We start from the raw sequence: 16,888 nt of genomic DNA on the forward strand, positions 1-16,888 counted from the left end.
AACCCTGAGAAAGTACAGGAAAGGTGGTGAAGAATCTGTAAAATTTTGTTATTTTTTTCTATCTGACAAAGTATCTCACAAATACAGTCCTTTCAACTCAGTGATTCTGAAAAATGTCAAAACTTTTATGACCTGTATCTTTTGAAACTAAGCAATACACGAGCCATGGAGGTGGTAATAAAAATACCTATTTCAGGGCTGGAGAGATGGTGCAATGGTTAAGAGCACTGGCTGCTCTTGCAGAGGACCTGGGTTCAAATCTCAGCACCCATATGTTCGCTAACAACCATGCATAACAACAGTTCCAGGGATCCGGTGCCCCCTTCTGACCTCCAGGCACTGCATGACACAGGTGTACTTTTATACATGCAGGCAATACGCTCATACATACAAAATAAAAATAATAAAGAAAATTGTTTAAAAAAAAAACCTATTCCTAGAGTCATACAGGCTGCTGGGATCTTGTTCATATGAACCTACAGCAATGATGTCAGCATGCACAAAACCCATGCAAACTCAAGAAGACAAAACCCAGCACAGAACTGTGGAAATGGGCAGCAGGCCCTGATCTCAGTTGAAGAATTATTGACAGCTGATTACTGCTGAGTGGGGAAAAGCTGATCTTAAAGGGGAGGGGGGACTCTAGAGAGGCTGACTAGACTTCAGTGGATGAACGTGCACTTAGAGATGTCTGGGGACACATTTGACATGATAGGCCTTAACACAAATAACAGAGTGTATGAATTCAGGGGGCAGGGAGGGGCTATGGGAGGTGCCAATGGGGAAGGGGTTTAAAGATGATTATGATTAAGACTGAGTAAGATGTTCTGTATGAAATTCACAAAACTTTTGTAAAAAATTTACAGAAAAAAATGCCTATTTCTATCTTTTTAAAATATTGTTTTGTTTCATTGGACTATTTTTGATACAATAATTATCCCAAATTCAGGAACTCTTTAAATAATATTTTATGTCTTCTTTGAAAATTTCAAATATATATAAAATTTATGTTGACCATATCTACCACTCTCCTCCCCATCTACACCCAGGAAACCCCTCACACATCTCCCTCCCAACTTCATGTCCCCTCTTATTATTTTTATCATTTATTAATTTTTAGTTACTTAAAAACAATTGAAAAGCCAATAATTACCTTCTTGTATCTATACTGTTTTAGTAATTCAGAAAACATCACATATTCTCAAAGTTACCATTTCACTTTCATACTTTAGTTCAAATAACATTCTATGGTAACAGGGGAAGGCTCAGCTATCTGAGCCATATGTTTAGAAAAAGCCTAAAAAAGTGTAGGTGGAGTGGGAGACAAATTTTCTTCAGCACATCCACTCTAGGCAAAGCAGCATTAATTAATTTATTTATTCCTTATAACATATTTAGATTGGGAGAAAACATACCAGATGGTTTAATGTAAAATTATAGTGGTTTTCTAAAAGTTAGAGATTATCTTTTTTGACTTTTCTGGCTAAGAAAACCAAAGCTTACAGACTTGAGAAACCTCAGCATGGAAGTGCTGAGTGGCAGAGCAGGATTGGAACTCAGGTGCACTGAGTTCAGAGTCTATGCTCAACTACGCAGCTAATAATTGTTAAGGTTCAGATAGCCCTGCCCCCTCACCAACAGGATCCCAATGACTTCTCATGCTCCTGAGAAAAGGGAACCTAGCTGATAAGCACCTTGGTCTTTGAAGTCAAGAGAAGCAGACTTTTCTCCACTGTTTGGCCAACACAGCAGGCTTCCCCTTTGATCTCTAAAGAGGACAGGTTTTAACAGTCCTGCTCTCCCACTCCACCCCCCCAACCCAACTTTAGAAAAAATACATCTTCCCACCTTCTGCAGGAAGCAGAAGCCTCCCTTTTAAAAAGACCCCAACTCAAGACCCAGGCAGACATTTTCCATTCCCGAAGGGAATGTGTTCCCTGCGAAATAAAGCTCTACCCTGCTGAGAGTTTTATCTGTGTCCTGGTGCTGTCTCCTCCATTCGCTCGTTCTCCACCAACTTTTTACCTATCAATAATGAATCAGAAGTCGCAGCCAGGAAACTACCTTTGTATTTCGTTTCCCTTCAAACACAGAAACAGAACCACTTAAGAAAAATAAAACTACCACAAGCAGAACCTGGACTGTAGTGTAGGACGTCTCTACTCTCTTGTGAGTGGTGTCATGGAGCAGGCTTCAAGGAAACTTAGTCCTTTCCAAGATGGTGTTTGATGGAAGTGGATATCACTTTTCTAAGGCACAACAAACAGCATGAAAGAGAGTGGCCCCACTGTAATGCTCAGATGCAGAGATAGCACTGCCTCACAAACTCAACTGTGAACATTCATAAACACTCAAGGAAACAAGCCCAGTGCCCAGTACAACATGGTGTCATGACATCCAGTATGCACAGAGAACGTAGCACTGTCCAGCTGGCCCTGGGAGCTTAAACTAGTAGTCGCTGTGACTTCTTTAATCGACACTCTGAGATTTTAGAGGGTACTAACATTAGATATTAATATTAGATATTATCATACTTTCAAATTATTTCAGTTTGCAGGAATAACACAAGTACAGGGGAAAAAAGATCAAAAATTAAAACCGTGGTAATAGTTGATCACTAATACGATCTATATTTTCCCTAAAATATTTTAAAAATATTGTCCAATTACTTCTAGGCTTTGAGAAATAGTGTGATTTAAAAATTAAAGGTTGTAATTAGAGAAACACAAAACAGTTGAGTGGTTTCTCCCATTTTCTAGGATTTGTATGGAGGGTGTGGGCAGATCATTCACACAAGCACACCAGCCTTAGGATGTTACATGATCATTCTCATATTTCTTAGAAGTCAGTGATTCTAATTCCCTAGACTATAAGGAAGAAAAGTTCAGAAGAGGGTAGTAAAACATCAAAGAATGGCACACTCTGACCCACCATGTTGTTATTATAAATCAACTTCCTTCCCACTTCCAAGCCAATTATCAGCCTCCATAATCCTGTTTCAGAGACAGGAAAATGACAAGAAAACAGAAAGATGCTTCCCAAACTCCCCCTGAATCCAGGTGTACAAAAGCTTCACTGTGGATGCCTACTACCACTCTGAGCTAGAAGCCAGCAGTAAGAGGCTGTAGCTATGTGCATGCAACTGGGGCCTTCAACTACATGGAGCCTATGAACAGCCCATACAACCGTGCCAACCTACCGTGATCTCTACATTGGGAGCCGGGGAGATGCTCAATCAGTAAAGTATCTGCAGTACAAGCATGAGAAACTGAGTTCAGATACCCAGTACCCAGGTAAAAAGCCAGGCACGATAGTGCACACCTGTGTCCTACCTTTGGACACACACACACACACACACACACACACACACACACACACAAAAGATTCCCACATTTGAAGTTCATTCTGAGCCAAGATCATCATGGCAGTTTCCTGAAATCAGAAAAATTTGGGACATGAAGGTGGTCAATTTTAGATGTAAATGTAGACCAAACTGATAAGTCTTGAGGATGAACCTAGTAAATTAGAGACCCATTTGCCAGTTATTTATACTGACCATAAAACACAAACCTACCTCCGTTGGTCCTATTTGGTTGCTGATCTGGAGTTTGGACTTGAGGTGAATAATACTGTGGCTGCTGGTAACTGTTTGAAGGGAAATACTGGGAACTGGGGCTCCTCCTACAATCCCGGATGCTGGAGAAAGTCTGTGAGTGGGGAATTCCTCTTTGGAAAGGTGAACACCTAGGAAGACGGGGCTGAGGTGGTGGCAAATGGTCAAATTCCTCCTCATCCTCCAGACTGTACCGATCATATTCTTGATCACTACACGTCCCCTTTTTTCCTGAACTCAATGACACACTGGAGCTGTGTCTTGACACAGACGCTGAAGTAGAAGCATAGTCTTGCCTGAGACCTAGTAAAGCAAATCGTACTATGAGATAGTTCAAGGTAGCTAACATCAAATCACAATTAGATTTTATAGAAATTTATGACAAGAAAGTACTCAAACATGGACACATCATTTTGTTCTATGTTACTAAACCCTGCCACAAACCAAAAATTATCATAACATATCTAATATTAGGTCAGTCAATGTTGAAGATTATACCCCCATTTCAGTGATGATTAAGATCAGCCATTCTTGGTTCCATCAATTGTTACCTATAAAATTCCCCAAATATTCCTTTTCAAATCTGGAAATACTGGGAAAAACAGAATTTAGGAAGAAATATTCACTATGATCATGGGTTCCTAAGAGTTAGAAGAATTACAACAATCAAATCCCTAACCAAGTAAAAACCTGCTGTCTCTACCAAGTTTCAAAGTCAAGGAGAAATTTTAAAACCTGAGGCGCAAACAGTTTTTAACAAGGCCACCACCCCTTTATTCCTTTTTGTTACTAAATATTATCTCCTTCGAAGCATGCTAATACTTTAATACTTAATGTTTTAGATCATCCTAAATAGCAGCCATCTTGAAATAGTCAAATTGTAAGTTTTTCATTATTTAATTCCTTGTCCATACCATTTTTTAAGTAGTCTATCAGTGACTACTTAACTTCTGAAGTTGCATTCAATCCTTTTTTCACATATTTTTGAGTGCTTAAATTTACTATTAATGATACAAAACCACCCTGTCCTTCACAATGTATCCTGTTAAATCCTGTATAAGTACCATCATATTCTTCTAAAAGTAGGACATTTGTGTCTTTAACTATTTCCATTTATGTTGGCCTAAAAAGATCTTTCCCAAACACATTTCACCCTCTCTGTGATGGGCATCCTTTTGTGCCCTTTGACAGATAGTCCTAATGCCTTTGAAGAACTGCACACCCAGGTTATTTGATAAATGGCTCCATTTCCAATAGTTTTCCTCAATTATTTACCCTGAGGTAATTAAGCATTTTAATTGAATTCTTCTTAAGACTTCTATAGACTCCCATAAATCCTAGGAACAAATACTGTGCACTTCACCCAGATTCCTCCAACGGTAACATTTTGCAAAATTATTGAAGAGCATAAGAATTAGAGTATTGACAGTGATATAATACACCCATTTATTCTAATTTTTCCAGTTTACTTCTGTATGTTTGGGTTAGTATTGAGGTTTTCACAATTTTACTAGCTACATGCTTATATACCACAGTCAAAATACTAAATTCTGTCACCACAGAAATCCTTCATGCTGCCCTTTTATAACCACATCTGTCACCCTCTCCTTTCCAAGACCCCCAGTGCAAGCCCCCAACCACTAATCTGTCCTCCCTTTCTAAATCACTTGTGATCATCTTTTTTTCACTCAGCATAATTCCTTGGAACTCCACCCAAGATGCCCTATCAATAATTTGTTCCTTTTTACTGATGAAGTAGTATTCCATGATATGGACATACCACATTTATTAACATTCCCTTACTGAAGGATACATAAACAAATTCAGTTAGAGACTGTTGCAAATAAGGATGCTAATAATGTTCATGTACAGATTTTTATGTGAACAATTTCCACTGCTACGAGATAAATGTCCAAGAATGCCTACAATCTATACATATCAAAGTAATGATATAATGCTTTTTAATATCTTATTATTTTTATTTTATGTGTATGAATGTATTGCCTGCATGTGTGTAAGTGCACCCATGTCATGCAATGCCTGTGGAGGTCAGAAGAAGGTGTCAGATTTCCCTGGAACTGGAGTTACAGATGGTTGTTAGCCACCGTGTGGGTGCTGGGAATCAAACCTGGGTCCTCTGCAAGAGCCGTCAGTACTCTTAACCCCTGAGCCATCTCTCCAGCCCCATTGCTCTTAAGCCCTGACATATAACTCTTCCAACTACAAAATGAGGATGATAAAAAAGGCAACGATCCAGTTGTTTGCCTACCAGCTGGGGAGAAGGGCCTGAACCCTCTCATCACTCTTATTTAAGTCGAAACCTCACATCCCAAGCTTAAAAAGACAAACATACTTTCTTCTTGGAGACGAGCCATGATCTGAACATCAGTAAGGTCCTGTAATTTATATCCCATGGATATAGAATCATCCTCCAATTCTGAAGTACTCAGTTCACTGTCGATAGATGACTGGGGACTGAGAGGAGAGCCCCTGGAGGTGTAACCTAAAACGCAGAAAAAATATGCTCATTATTTAGAGAACTGATATACATACAAGCTTTACAATCCCTATATAAGTAACACTTTTATTGTTTTTATAACATCACAAAAATGGCTGACATACCATCATCTAATGCTCAGACAATAATCACATCTTCACATGTTCATGATTCATATATATGAAACCATTTATCTACTGTTTTCTTCAAATTCAGCATTTGGAATTAAAACACAATCACTCTATATTGTCTACTAAAAATAAACTAATGCCAGAATCTAAAGGTATGGTATTTGAGACTATTCATGTAAACTTTTAAGTAATAAGTAGATGGATTTGTCTCTGGCAATAGCCAATTATATATTTCACAATCAAATATCAAATTTCATCTAGTCCATTTTTAATGAGTAGGCACAGTAGTGCCATAAATAGATACAGAAAAGACACACATACAAACATATATAAAACCCTCACAATTTAGATCAGTGAGTGATGACAAGAAATTTGCTGATACCCAATGAAAAAAGCAACGGCTTAAGCTAAAAGAGCCGAAGAAGAGGAAGTGGAAGAGCTTACAGGGATGGATTCACAGCAACGTGGAGACGCATGAGGAAACAGTGAGATACTCACTTTCTAAAAAAGCCAAATACAACTATCCCTTCTACTGAGCCCTGACTTTCAAAGGCTAACAAAAAAACATAGGCCTTTATTAAAAAGACATAAAATCTTGCAATCTTGAATCATGTAATAAACTGTCTAAACTGTGCGTGGCATTTCATCATGATAGTACATAAGGCATTTGGAGACACATAACTACATGTATGCTTCTTGCTAAAGAGGGAAGACTGTCTACTACACACAACTGAGACCACACACACACTGATGCTTGTGTAGTCTGTACCCAAAGTAAGTGTGCAGCATAACCTCCACTCCATTACGTTTGCCCTGGCTTTCCAATGACAGATATTTGAGTCACATTTCACGACTGAATTGCAAAGCAAGCAGCTAGTGAAGAAGTTGAAATATTACCTGTTCTTTCAGGTGTTAGTATTGCTTTATTTGAGGTGTTAGAGAAGCTGGGAGTGCTAATGCCATTGCTATAAGGGCTGAGTCTTGCAACAGGACTATAAGGAAAAGCCAGGGAGGCAGCTGAGAAGAGACTCCGCCATCGGCTCGCTGTCACAGAAGCAAAAACAGCAGCAGTTAGCTCTACAGAAGCAGACATGGATGTGTCAGAGGGAAAGAGGGAGAAAGGAAAGGAGAACAAAGCAACGCTTCATAAGTCAACTGACTTCTATTTATCTAAGGGAAAGGATATAAAAACAGGCAATTAGCGAGCTATGGCTCCATTTACACAACTACTGAGGAAGAGCAGATCTGTCTCATTCCGATTAACTCCAATATGATGGCATGAAAAGGAGAATTCAAGTCTCTACATTAGAAATGCTTTTCCTCTCTGAATAAAGAGTGTTTGTGATACTATGAAACAGTTAATATCAAAAAACCAACAACAAAAACACATAGTCTTTAAAAGTTATGGGACATGTTCTTAATATTAACCATTCAGAGTATTAACTTTTTGGTCCATTTTCCAACGCGGTTAATGTCTGAACATATTGATCAAAAAAAAAGTTATAAGGAAACTTGAACTTGGATTAGAAGAGACACCCAAAATGACTATTGTGTTTCCAAAAGCCAAGGATCCCAGACACGCCTTGAGAATTATATACAGACTACAGAAGGCTGGCTGTCCCAAAGCATCATGACAGCCATTACAGTGGCAGTGTAGTGACCACTGGTGACTTTTCTTTAGAATAGTTGCAGATTTTCTGCTGAGAACATATATTGTGCACGCTACTTTTAAAGATAGGATTCTACGGGCTCATATTTGAATACTAGTTATGGAACTAAAGTAGCAGAAAGGAATTTTGTCTGCAATGAGCACATACTCTCATTATTCAATTATTCCACATGTACTAATCAGTTTATTCTCATCTAAAATCACCACCTCATTGTTAACACTAACATCTAGGATCATGAAAAAGACCCCAAATGATGAAATCCCAAGTAAATCACAGCAAACATCATTTCCTGACTCTTCACAGTATGAAAATTACTGAGGTAGTCACAATCTACTTCCCTCCAAAGCAATCATTACATATACTAAACAGAAGGAGCGGACACAGACAATCAGGTTAGAGTTCACTTTAAGACATTATGTGGTTTATATTTGCTGAAAATTTGATGGAATTTGACAATGCGAGCATGAAAGGGACTGCTTGGAAATGTGTTTCTGGATCCTTTCTAAGGAGCAGGGCTAATGGGCAGTTCCAGGCTGAAAAGTGCTTAACAACGGCCAGCAGGATGGGGAGAAGGGCTGGGAGGTGGACAGCCAAGGCAGCAATGAGCACTAACGCTGGGACTCCTCAGACCCTCGGAAATCCCATCAGAAGAGCAGCATGTTTCGTCTTACTTCAGTAAGGATTCAAGACGTGATACTACTTCAGTTACATTAAGAGAAAAAATTCTGTATGTAGATGAAAAAAGTCCGCAAGGTAACTATATTAACAACAGTAACAGACTCAGAATCCACAAGTTGCCAGGGCTACACTGTTATGAAGTCTGGTTCCCAATGGACACAGATCCTGCCCGTCCCTTACCCAGTCTGTACCTTCTCCTGCTTCAACAGCTCTCCCTGCTCTGAAGCAGACCAGACATGTACTTCCAGTTCCTGTTTCTACATAGGTCAACCTTGACCCCCAAACACACTGCAAAGTAGGGGTTAATATGCAGCACACACACTACTATTGGACATCTGTCATTTAAAATTCTCTGTCCAAAAAAAAGGTCAATAGCTCTTTGTGACTGCTAACTTGCTTAACAGACGATGTTATTTTATGCCAGTTTGATCGTTTGCCAGGCAAATTACAGTGACTGTGTGTTCTCGCCCACAGATGCAGGGGACAACACATCACAAGTAAACAGCATTCATTATTTTGCACAATAACTACTGTGACCCAGTCTCCCTGTACAATGACACAGTTATTGTGACTATGACAGCAAGATTCCATCTAAGGACACAATTACTATCTATTGTAAGAAAACTGTTCTGCATTGTTCTTTGGCACTGGGTTTTTAAGAAGAGGAAGGAGTATGATTGTAGAGGCAAGCTCACACAACAATGTTGCTCTATCAGTGCCCATGGTTGTGGAGGAGGAAGGGAGGGGAAAGGAGCAGGGAGAGGAAAGGGTCACTTCCCCCTTGTTCCTCACTGTGGAGTTAAAGAATTGCAACAGGAAAAAAATTATATAGAGAACAAATGAAAAGGGGAAGTTTTATCTTTTATTCAACTGATTTGGCTGATTTTGTTTACTTTGAGGGTTTGTTTCAATTTTTGAGACAGGGTCTCTCTCATACAGCACTTGCTGGCCTCAATTCACTCTGTAACTGCAGGTGGCCTTGAACTACTGACTGTCCACCTACATCTATCTCCAAAGTTCTGGGATTAAGGTGATGCCACCATGGTAATATTTTTGATTTTTAAATATGAAACTTTCAAATGTTTGAGACTCAAAGACAACCAGAATGACCCCTGGGAGAGTAAGACAATCTTGCCAAAGTAGAAAATGGGTAGTATACTTCTGAACAAAGGCATTTTCTTTTATTCCTATTTCAAACATTGCACCAATAAGAAAAGAGTTGTCGAGGATGGAACATGGCTCAGTGGCTAAGAGCACTGGCTGCTCTGGCAGAGGGCCTGTGTTCAGTTCCCAGCACCCATATGGGTAGCAACTGTCCATAACTCCAGTTCCAGGGGATGTGACACCCTCTTCTGGCCTCCACAGGCATTGGACAACACAGGTGCACTTATATGCATGCAAGCAATATACTTATACACCTGAGATAAAAACAAATTTAAAGATGTTAAAGAAAAGTGCTATCTAAAAGAAAAACTGGAAATGACATGTGTTCTATATTTTTCCATTTAATTACAACCCCTAGAGTAGCAGAGTTGGACTCTAACATTATAATGCATTGGCTAAATGGAGCTGGCAAAAGCCTCTTTCCTAAATGCCTCACCACACTGCCTCCCAGAACTCACTGCACACTCCCTGAAGTCTACTGCAGTTTCCGTCATCAAGACCCTTGCCACCTCGCACATTACCACACCTTGCTCTCTAACAAATGGGACCAGCCAACACTGCTTTAATAACCCTGGTCTGCCATCACTCCTTACTGTAACTCTGCTCCTCTCCACACAATACTGCAATTACAAGACCTTAATGTTACTTCAGGTCAGCTCCCCATGGCCCTCATCCACTGCCATGCATCTCAGGCCATTGCTAGAATGTTTCTGAAGAATCCACTATTACTGCTTATGCTTTGTACTTTGCCCCCTCGTCTAATAAACCTCACCACTGAAATGGCTGTAACAAGGTACTAACTTGCAGAGTAGTATCTTCCTGTTTAGAAAAAAAAAAGTCTAATATTCTTAACGCTCTTGTACTTTCTATACATTTTCAAAATTGTTTGACTTAAAATAAAGCATTTTTGTATTTTTGTAACCCATTGTACATCATTAACTAAGAGAAAAAAAATACAGGTAGTGACGACACTAAGAAAATCGCAAAAAAGACAAATGACACTATCAGTTTAAGAACTGAATTTAAAGGTTTTTGCACCCCCTACCAAAACTTAATTCTGTCAAAAACAGAGGTTCCCAGAAACAGTGACATTCCTACCTTTCCTCAGAGGCACAGAAAAGACAGGAAATACTCAAACTTTATTGAATATATGTTTCTGCATATAATCAAAATCAAATTTAAGAATCAATATGACCCAATTCACAAAATCTTAGTTAGTGATAATCCTCAAGAGGTCAGTACTGCATTAAACTTAGAGTTCACACACCAAGTAATACTGTCAAATATTCTATAAACAACCATTTTCACACTTACTTGCTTCTCACACAGAGATAAGCTTCTTTCTAGAAAATTCTAAGTGGTCCAGTACCTAGTAGAAGCTAGCACACACTAACAATAATCAATGCTAAACACAGTCCAAAAGTTGTGAGTTGAGTAATATTCCCTTACTTTAAAATTATCCTACCACTCCTAGCTTAACAGCAACATTAGTCTACCCAATTTCTTATTCTTAAAGCAACTATAATTAGTATAATACATATGAAGACAAAGGTAAGTATAATTTGACATTTCAAACAAGCTACTGGTTCAAGGGAAGAAACATGCCTGTAGGAATACTCCCCTTAGTACTCACCCAAAACTACTAAATCACTGAACAGTCATCAGTATCAATTGATTTCAGTAAATGATTTTCATATTACTAACAGGACCTGTGACTAAAGTAACCAACCCATAAAATTAGCTAAACAGGAGTCAGTATCAAGGTAACAGCACCTACAAAGAATGTGGGGTTACAGTTATGAGTAACTGTAGGCAGCAAACCAGTAGGCAGCAAACCACGCAAAAGAACAACAAGGATTCCTCAAAATCTTGAAACATCACCGTCTTCTAGAATCACCGAAAGAGCTCACAACTGCAACCATGCTGGAAAAGATTTATGCACACCCTGCTGTGTGAGGAAGCCCTGGAGGACAGTAATTTTAATCGTTCTAGAAGCTTCTAACAGTGCAGTCACCTTTCTAATTAAAGTAGCCCTAAGCTCCACTTTTATCCTTTCTCTTTTCTTACCAAAGACTAAGACTATGAACTACAGCAACACTGCATGTGTGAACACTATGGCTCCCTGGAACTCCCTGGAACAAAGCAAGTGATCTAGAATTGTGTCACTCGAGACCAGTGGGCAACACTGACGGCATGAAAGCAGGGCATTCTAAAGCATCCCAGTGTTAGCTTTCTTTGGATCGTAAAATTCTTAATAAATTACTATCAGCAAATTTTACTGAAAACTGCAAAGACCCATTTTCTAAATAACTCTTGATTTTGTATCTCCTTGCTCATGGCCCTTCTTCTCACCTAGCTAACTTTGTCTGCTCTTTCATCATTTCTTAATCTAAATTTTTGCCTGGAAGAGCTGGCCAACTATCATTTCAATCTTTATAAGCAAAGTCCTGTCCAACTCCGGCAAAAAAAAAAAAAAAAAAAAAGTACTACAGAATGATTCAGACCACTAATATTTACAAACTCCATTCAGAGCCATTCAGCATTTGCCAAGAGATACAAAAACCATCAAAGGTCAGCCTGCAGCAGCTACCGAAACCTTCTCATGGAAACACGCTGTACATAGCACTTTCCTGCTCCCCAGTCATGCTGGGAAGTGTGCTCGGCCTTTCTACTCCCACGTGCTTTTTAAAATTCATTTCTCCCCTCACATAAGTAGGCACCCACTATCATGGTTATAAAGTACCAGATGTCACAGACACTGAGATGAATAAAATGTGGTGCCTGCTCGCCCCTCCCCTTCCCACTCCAATTTCTAAAGAGCAGCTACTGCAGAAGAGAAGCAGGCAGGCTGGAGAGAAAATGACAGAGTAAGTGTGCAAGAGCACAATGAGATGCACTCAGAACAAAGTTAAGATGGGAGGGAGGCTTCACCAGAAGAGGTTAGGTTTAAAATGGCCCTTGAAGGGGTATATGCGAGGAAAGCTGGGGCTGAAGACGCTGGTAGGATTGGGGGGTTGGGACTGTACTGTCTCCTACACACTACATACACTTAAATCTACAACTAGGTTCTGACTTTGAGAAGCAGAAAGACACAATGCCACATATTTTATGATAGTAGACATAAAGACAGACTAAATGACACACAAGCTTAACAGGAGACCAATTAAGGGGGCTTCTCTAGCAGATTTGGTGAGACAGTGTCTTCAACCAAAGCATGGTCGAACACCTGGTCAGAACAGGTACAGTGAGGCATATCTGAGCAGAAGTGGAGGCAGCCAGTGAGTGTGGGAGCTGACAAAAAGAGAAACACATAGTCAACACCAAACACTGAAATGAAGAACGTCAAGACACATGCCGAAATGAAAGATAAAACCCATCCAGCAGAGGCAGTCACAGGACAGGCCTGTAGAAGTGGAAGTAGAAGGCCTGCGGGAGAAGTGTGCTGGTGTCCAGCAGAACTGGACTGAGTTAAAAACAAGGAGAAGTCAAGAAACCCTACCAGGTGCCGGATGAAAGTGAACCACAGACATGAATGAAATCACCCAAGACAAACGATGAGGGAAAAGAGAAAGGGCTTAGTAAGAATAGGCAAGTAGAGCTGAGAACTTGGGAGGAGACAGGAGGGCTGTCATGAATTACAGGCTAGCCTGTGCTATAGAGTAAGACCACAGATCATAAAAGAAGGTGGGTGAGGGAGACTGGGTTTAGAAAAGACAAAAGGAAAATCAGCAGCAGAACCTAAGGAAAGTCATCAGAAACAATGCAAGAGGCTCAAAGACTGGTGGAGGACAAAAAGAAAAGAGATCAGTACAGAAGAATTGATGAAGGAACTAGCACATAAGGGTCTGTCAGGAGGAGGACTGAGGAAAAGGCTACTGGCCAGGGCAACTGGGTCCCTAAGTGAAAGCAGACTCCAGAGGAACATGGAAAAACTAACTAATGGTAACAGATTGAGGAGATGGAAGATGATGAAGAAATAAGAAACTTTAAAGGGAGATTTGGCTACAAAAGTAAGCAGTTATGTGGCTGGAGCTAGGAGGAGCTCACGGACAAAAGGAGAAGAGGGTGGTGCTCAGGATTAAGGAGATCTGTGTGACCACAGCATGAAGAGACTGAAACCATGGAGAAAAGGGGTGTCTGCAGAAAATGGAGGGCACAGAATTTAGACTCTGGTGACCAGACTTTGAAACAAGGAAGAGAGAGCCCAGGAGATGCATGTGGGTCCTAAGGTTACCTTTCATGTATAATAGCAATAAACATGTCGCAATGGCAGAGGCGGACATAAAGAATCTCATGTAGCATGGTCTAGAATTTGCTTTTTCAGTGCTGGGGATTGAATTCAAGTCCCTGCACATGCTGGGTAAGTACTCTACCACTGAGCTACATCCCCAATCCTTTAAAGTAACACTCTGAAATGGCCACCATGGAAGATTAAGAAAAATGGCTAACCATGGACAAGCCAGTGATTGTTTAGAGGATGCTGTTTAGCATATATCTGGAATGATATTAATCTCAGCATGCAAGCTTCACTAAAACATTTGAAGATATTATCAAGTGTCTATCCTATGATACTGTCAATGGTCTTTGCTCCTTGTTCAGATTTATATAGTTGACATGTGGTGGTCATAATGTTTATGGAGGTGTCAAAGGAATAAATTCGTAAGAGAAATAAAACAAACACTAGTGATAAACTGCCACTGTGAGTTTTAGAACACCATGGTTAAGAGCTTAGTAGGAAGAGTTTAACAGGGGTTTTAAAAAACTGTTCTGCCAACAGATGAGAGGCCAGCACAGTGCCCAGTAACCATCTTCTGCCAAGAGCCAGCTAATAAATACTTCAGCCTTTGCTGGCCATGAGGCTCAGTCACAACTACTTCAAGTTTGAGATCCTGGACATGAGAACAGCCCCAGGTAATATGTAGGTGAAAATGGCTAAGTGTAAGTAGAACTTTAAATATACTGAGAGTTGAATTTAGCAACACTTTCATGAGTCACAAAATAGTCTTTTAATTTTTTTTTAACTGTTTAAAAATGTGAAAGACATTCTTAGTTTATAGGCCATGCATCAGTTTGCTTCTCTATCTCTATGACAAAACACTGGCCAAAACAGCTTGGGGAAGAAAGGGTTTATTTCATCTTACTCTTCCAAGAAACAGTCATCTTTGAGGGAAGGTAGACAGTAACCTGGAGGCAGGAGCTAAGGCAGAAAACATGGAGGAATGCTGCTTACCGGCTTGTTCCTCTGGCCTGTGTATATAACCCAGGATCATGTGCCAAGGGGACTGGGACCTCCCACATCACTCAATCAAGAAAATGCCTCATAGACACACCCACAGGCCAATCCAATAGAGAAAATTCCCCAACTGAGGTCCCATCTTTCTAAGTGTGTCAAGTGGACAATCAAAGTTAACCAAGACAGGCCATATCCCCAAAAGTCAAATATGGCTACAGTTTGCCAACCCCTGAGACAGTATATTAACAGTTTTACAATATTCATTTGAAAAAACACACAGGGCTAAAACATATGCCATATGTCAGGTATTGGATGTAACAATTAAGTCTGATGTTATTTTAAGTATTCTGAGTCAGGGTTTCCCATACAGGCCAGGCTGGTCTTAAACTCATTATTATGTTGTCCAAGCTGGCCTTGAATTCAAAATCTTCCTACCTCAGTCTCCCATGTGCTGAGATTAAAGGCAATCAGTACCACATCCAGCTAGAGTACTTTAACTGAAAATTTCCATAACATAGGGATAAAAATCAGCAAAAGACTAAAAGGTCACTATAGTTTAAGAATCAAGACACCTGATTTTGAGGCTCCATCCTACACATTTTAGATTTGGAGCAAATTATACAGTATCTGCATGCTTGTGAGTTTGTAGGAAGAAGACTCTATTATATGTAATATGGTAATGTGTATTACTATCAAACTCTAAAGCACTTTATAAATGGAAGGCTCTAACAAGTTGTAATAAAAATAGTCTATATTCTAAGGAAAATATTCTAGAACTAAGTGGAAGAAAAGAGTGTTTATGGAAATTTCCCCCCTTTTCCTGTTTTTAGGGAATTAAACCTAGCCTTCTCAAATGACAGGTATACTTTGTCTTACCCAGACAACTTCATAGACTGCTTCCTCAGATGTTAGCACCTTAAAAACAAAGTATGGAATTATGTGTGAGCCTCCAGCACTTTGTTGGGTATGGTCAACAGTTTTAACTTACTGGCTCAAAGACCACCTTAGCTGAAACCAATGCCCAATATTGGTTCATAAACAGGTGCCATATGTTTATGAAACATGGTTTCCTCAAAACCACAGGCTCCTAAGGCGACTAAACACTTTTTTCTTTCTTTTTCTTTTTTAGACAGGGTCTCCCATAGCCCCAGCTGGCCTAGAACTCGCTATGTAGACCAGGCTGGCCTTGATCTCATAGAGATTCACTTGCCTCTGCCTCCTGAGTTCCTACAGTGACTAAACACTTTGATTCAAACAATGATGTTCATCACCACAGTCCTGGAAAGGAGAAGAAAGCAAGGCCAGGTTCACACACTTTCACCCTTCTGTTTTCCTCTTTCTGCAATAGGCAGCCAAACTTCCACTCAAGTCAGATGCATTCAACTGCACAGTCTTACTAATAAAGCCACAGCATAGTCCAAGATCAGTGAAGCTGCAAGAGACATGACGATTAGCTCTTTTCATACTTAATTTTTAAATATTTCATTTATTATTTTTAATTTATGTATATGAATATATTGCCTGCATGTATGTAAGTGCACCTGTGTTGTACAATGCCCACAGAGGTCAGAAGAGGGTGTTGGATCCCCTGGAAATGGAGTTATGGACAGCTGTTAGCCATCATGTGGGTGCTGGGAACTGAACATGGGTCCTCTGTAAGAGCGGCCAGTGCTCTTACCACTGAGCCATCTCTCCAGCCCCTCTTTTCATACTTTTAGATATTTTACAGCTGTTTTAATACTCTTTACTCTCCCATAAATTGTCAGAAAATTTATGCAGACCTTAGTATTTTGATCTATACCCACAAACCACTGGGGCAGGAGTTCCTTCATCTCATGAACTAGCTCCTCCAGTACAAACTTACTTAGAGATCATGAGATCCCTTTACAAGTCTACAGACAT

General features: G+C 39.8%; 1 protein-coding gene across 1 annotated transcript in view; it reads right to left on the reverse strand.

Annotated features, from left to right (window-relative positions):
- The window catches only part of Slain1 (SLAIN motif family member 1), a 61,845-nt gene that overhangs the window by 17,635 nt on the left and 27,322 nt on the right, over positions 1-16,888 (reverse strand). Inside the window, 3 exon segments of the mRNA XM_029554096.1 lie at positions 3,575-3,916; positions 5,967-6,116; positions 7,139-7,285. Of these exon segments, the coding sequence (XP_029409956.1) occupies positions 3,575-3,916; positions 5,967-6,116; positions 7,139-7,285 (639 nt within the window).

Source organism: Nannospalax galili, unplaced genomic scaffold (assembly GCF_000622305.1).
Source record: "Nannospalax galili isolate Female #2095 unplaced genomic scaffold, S.galili_v1.0 scaffold140, whole genome shotgun sequence".
Taxonomy (NCBI): Eukaryota; Metazoa; Chordata; class Mammalia; order Rodentia; family Spalacidae; genus Nannospalax; species Nannospalax galili.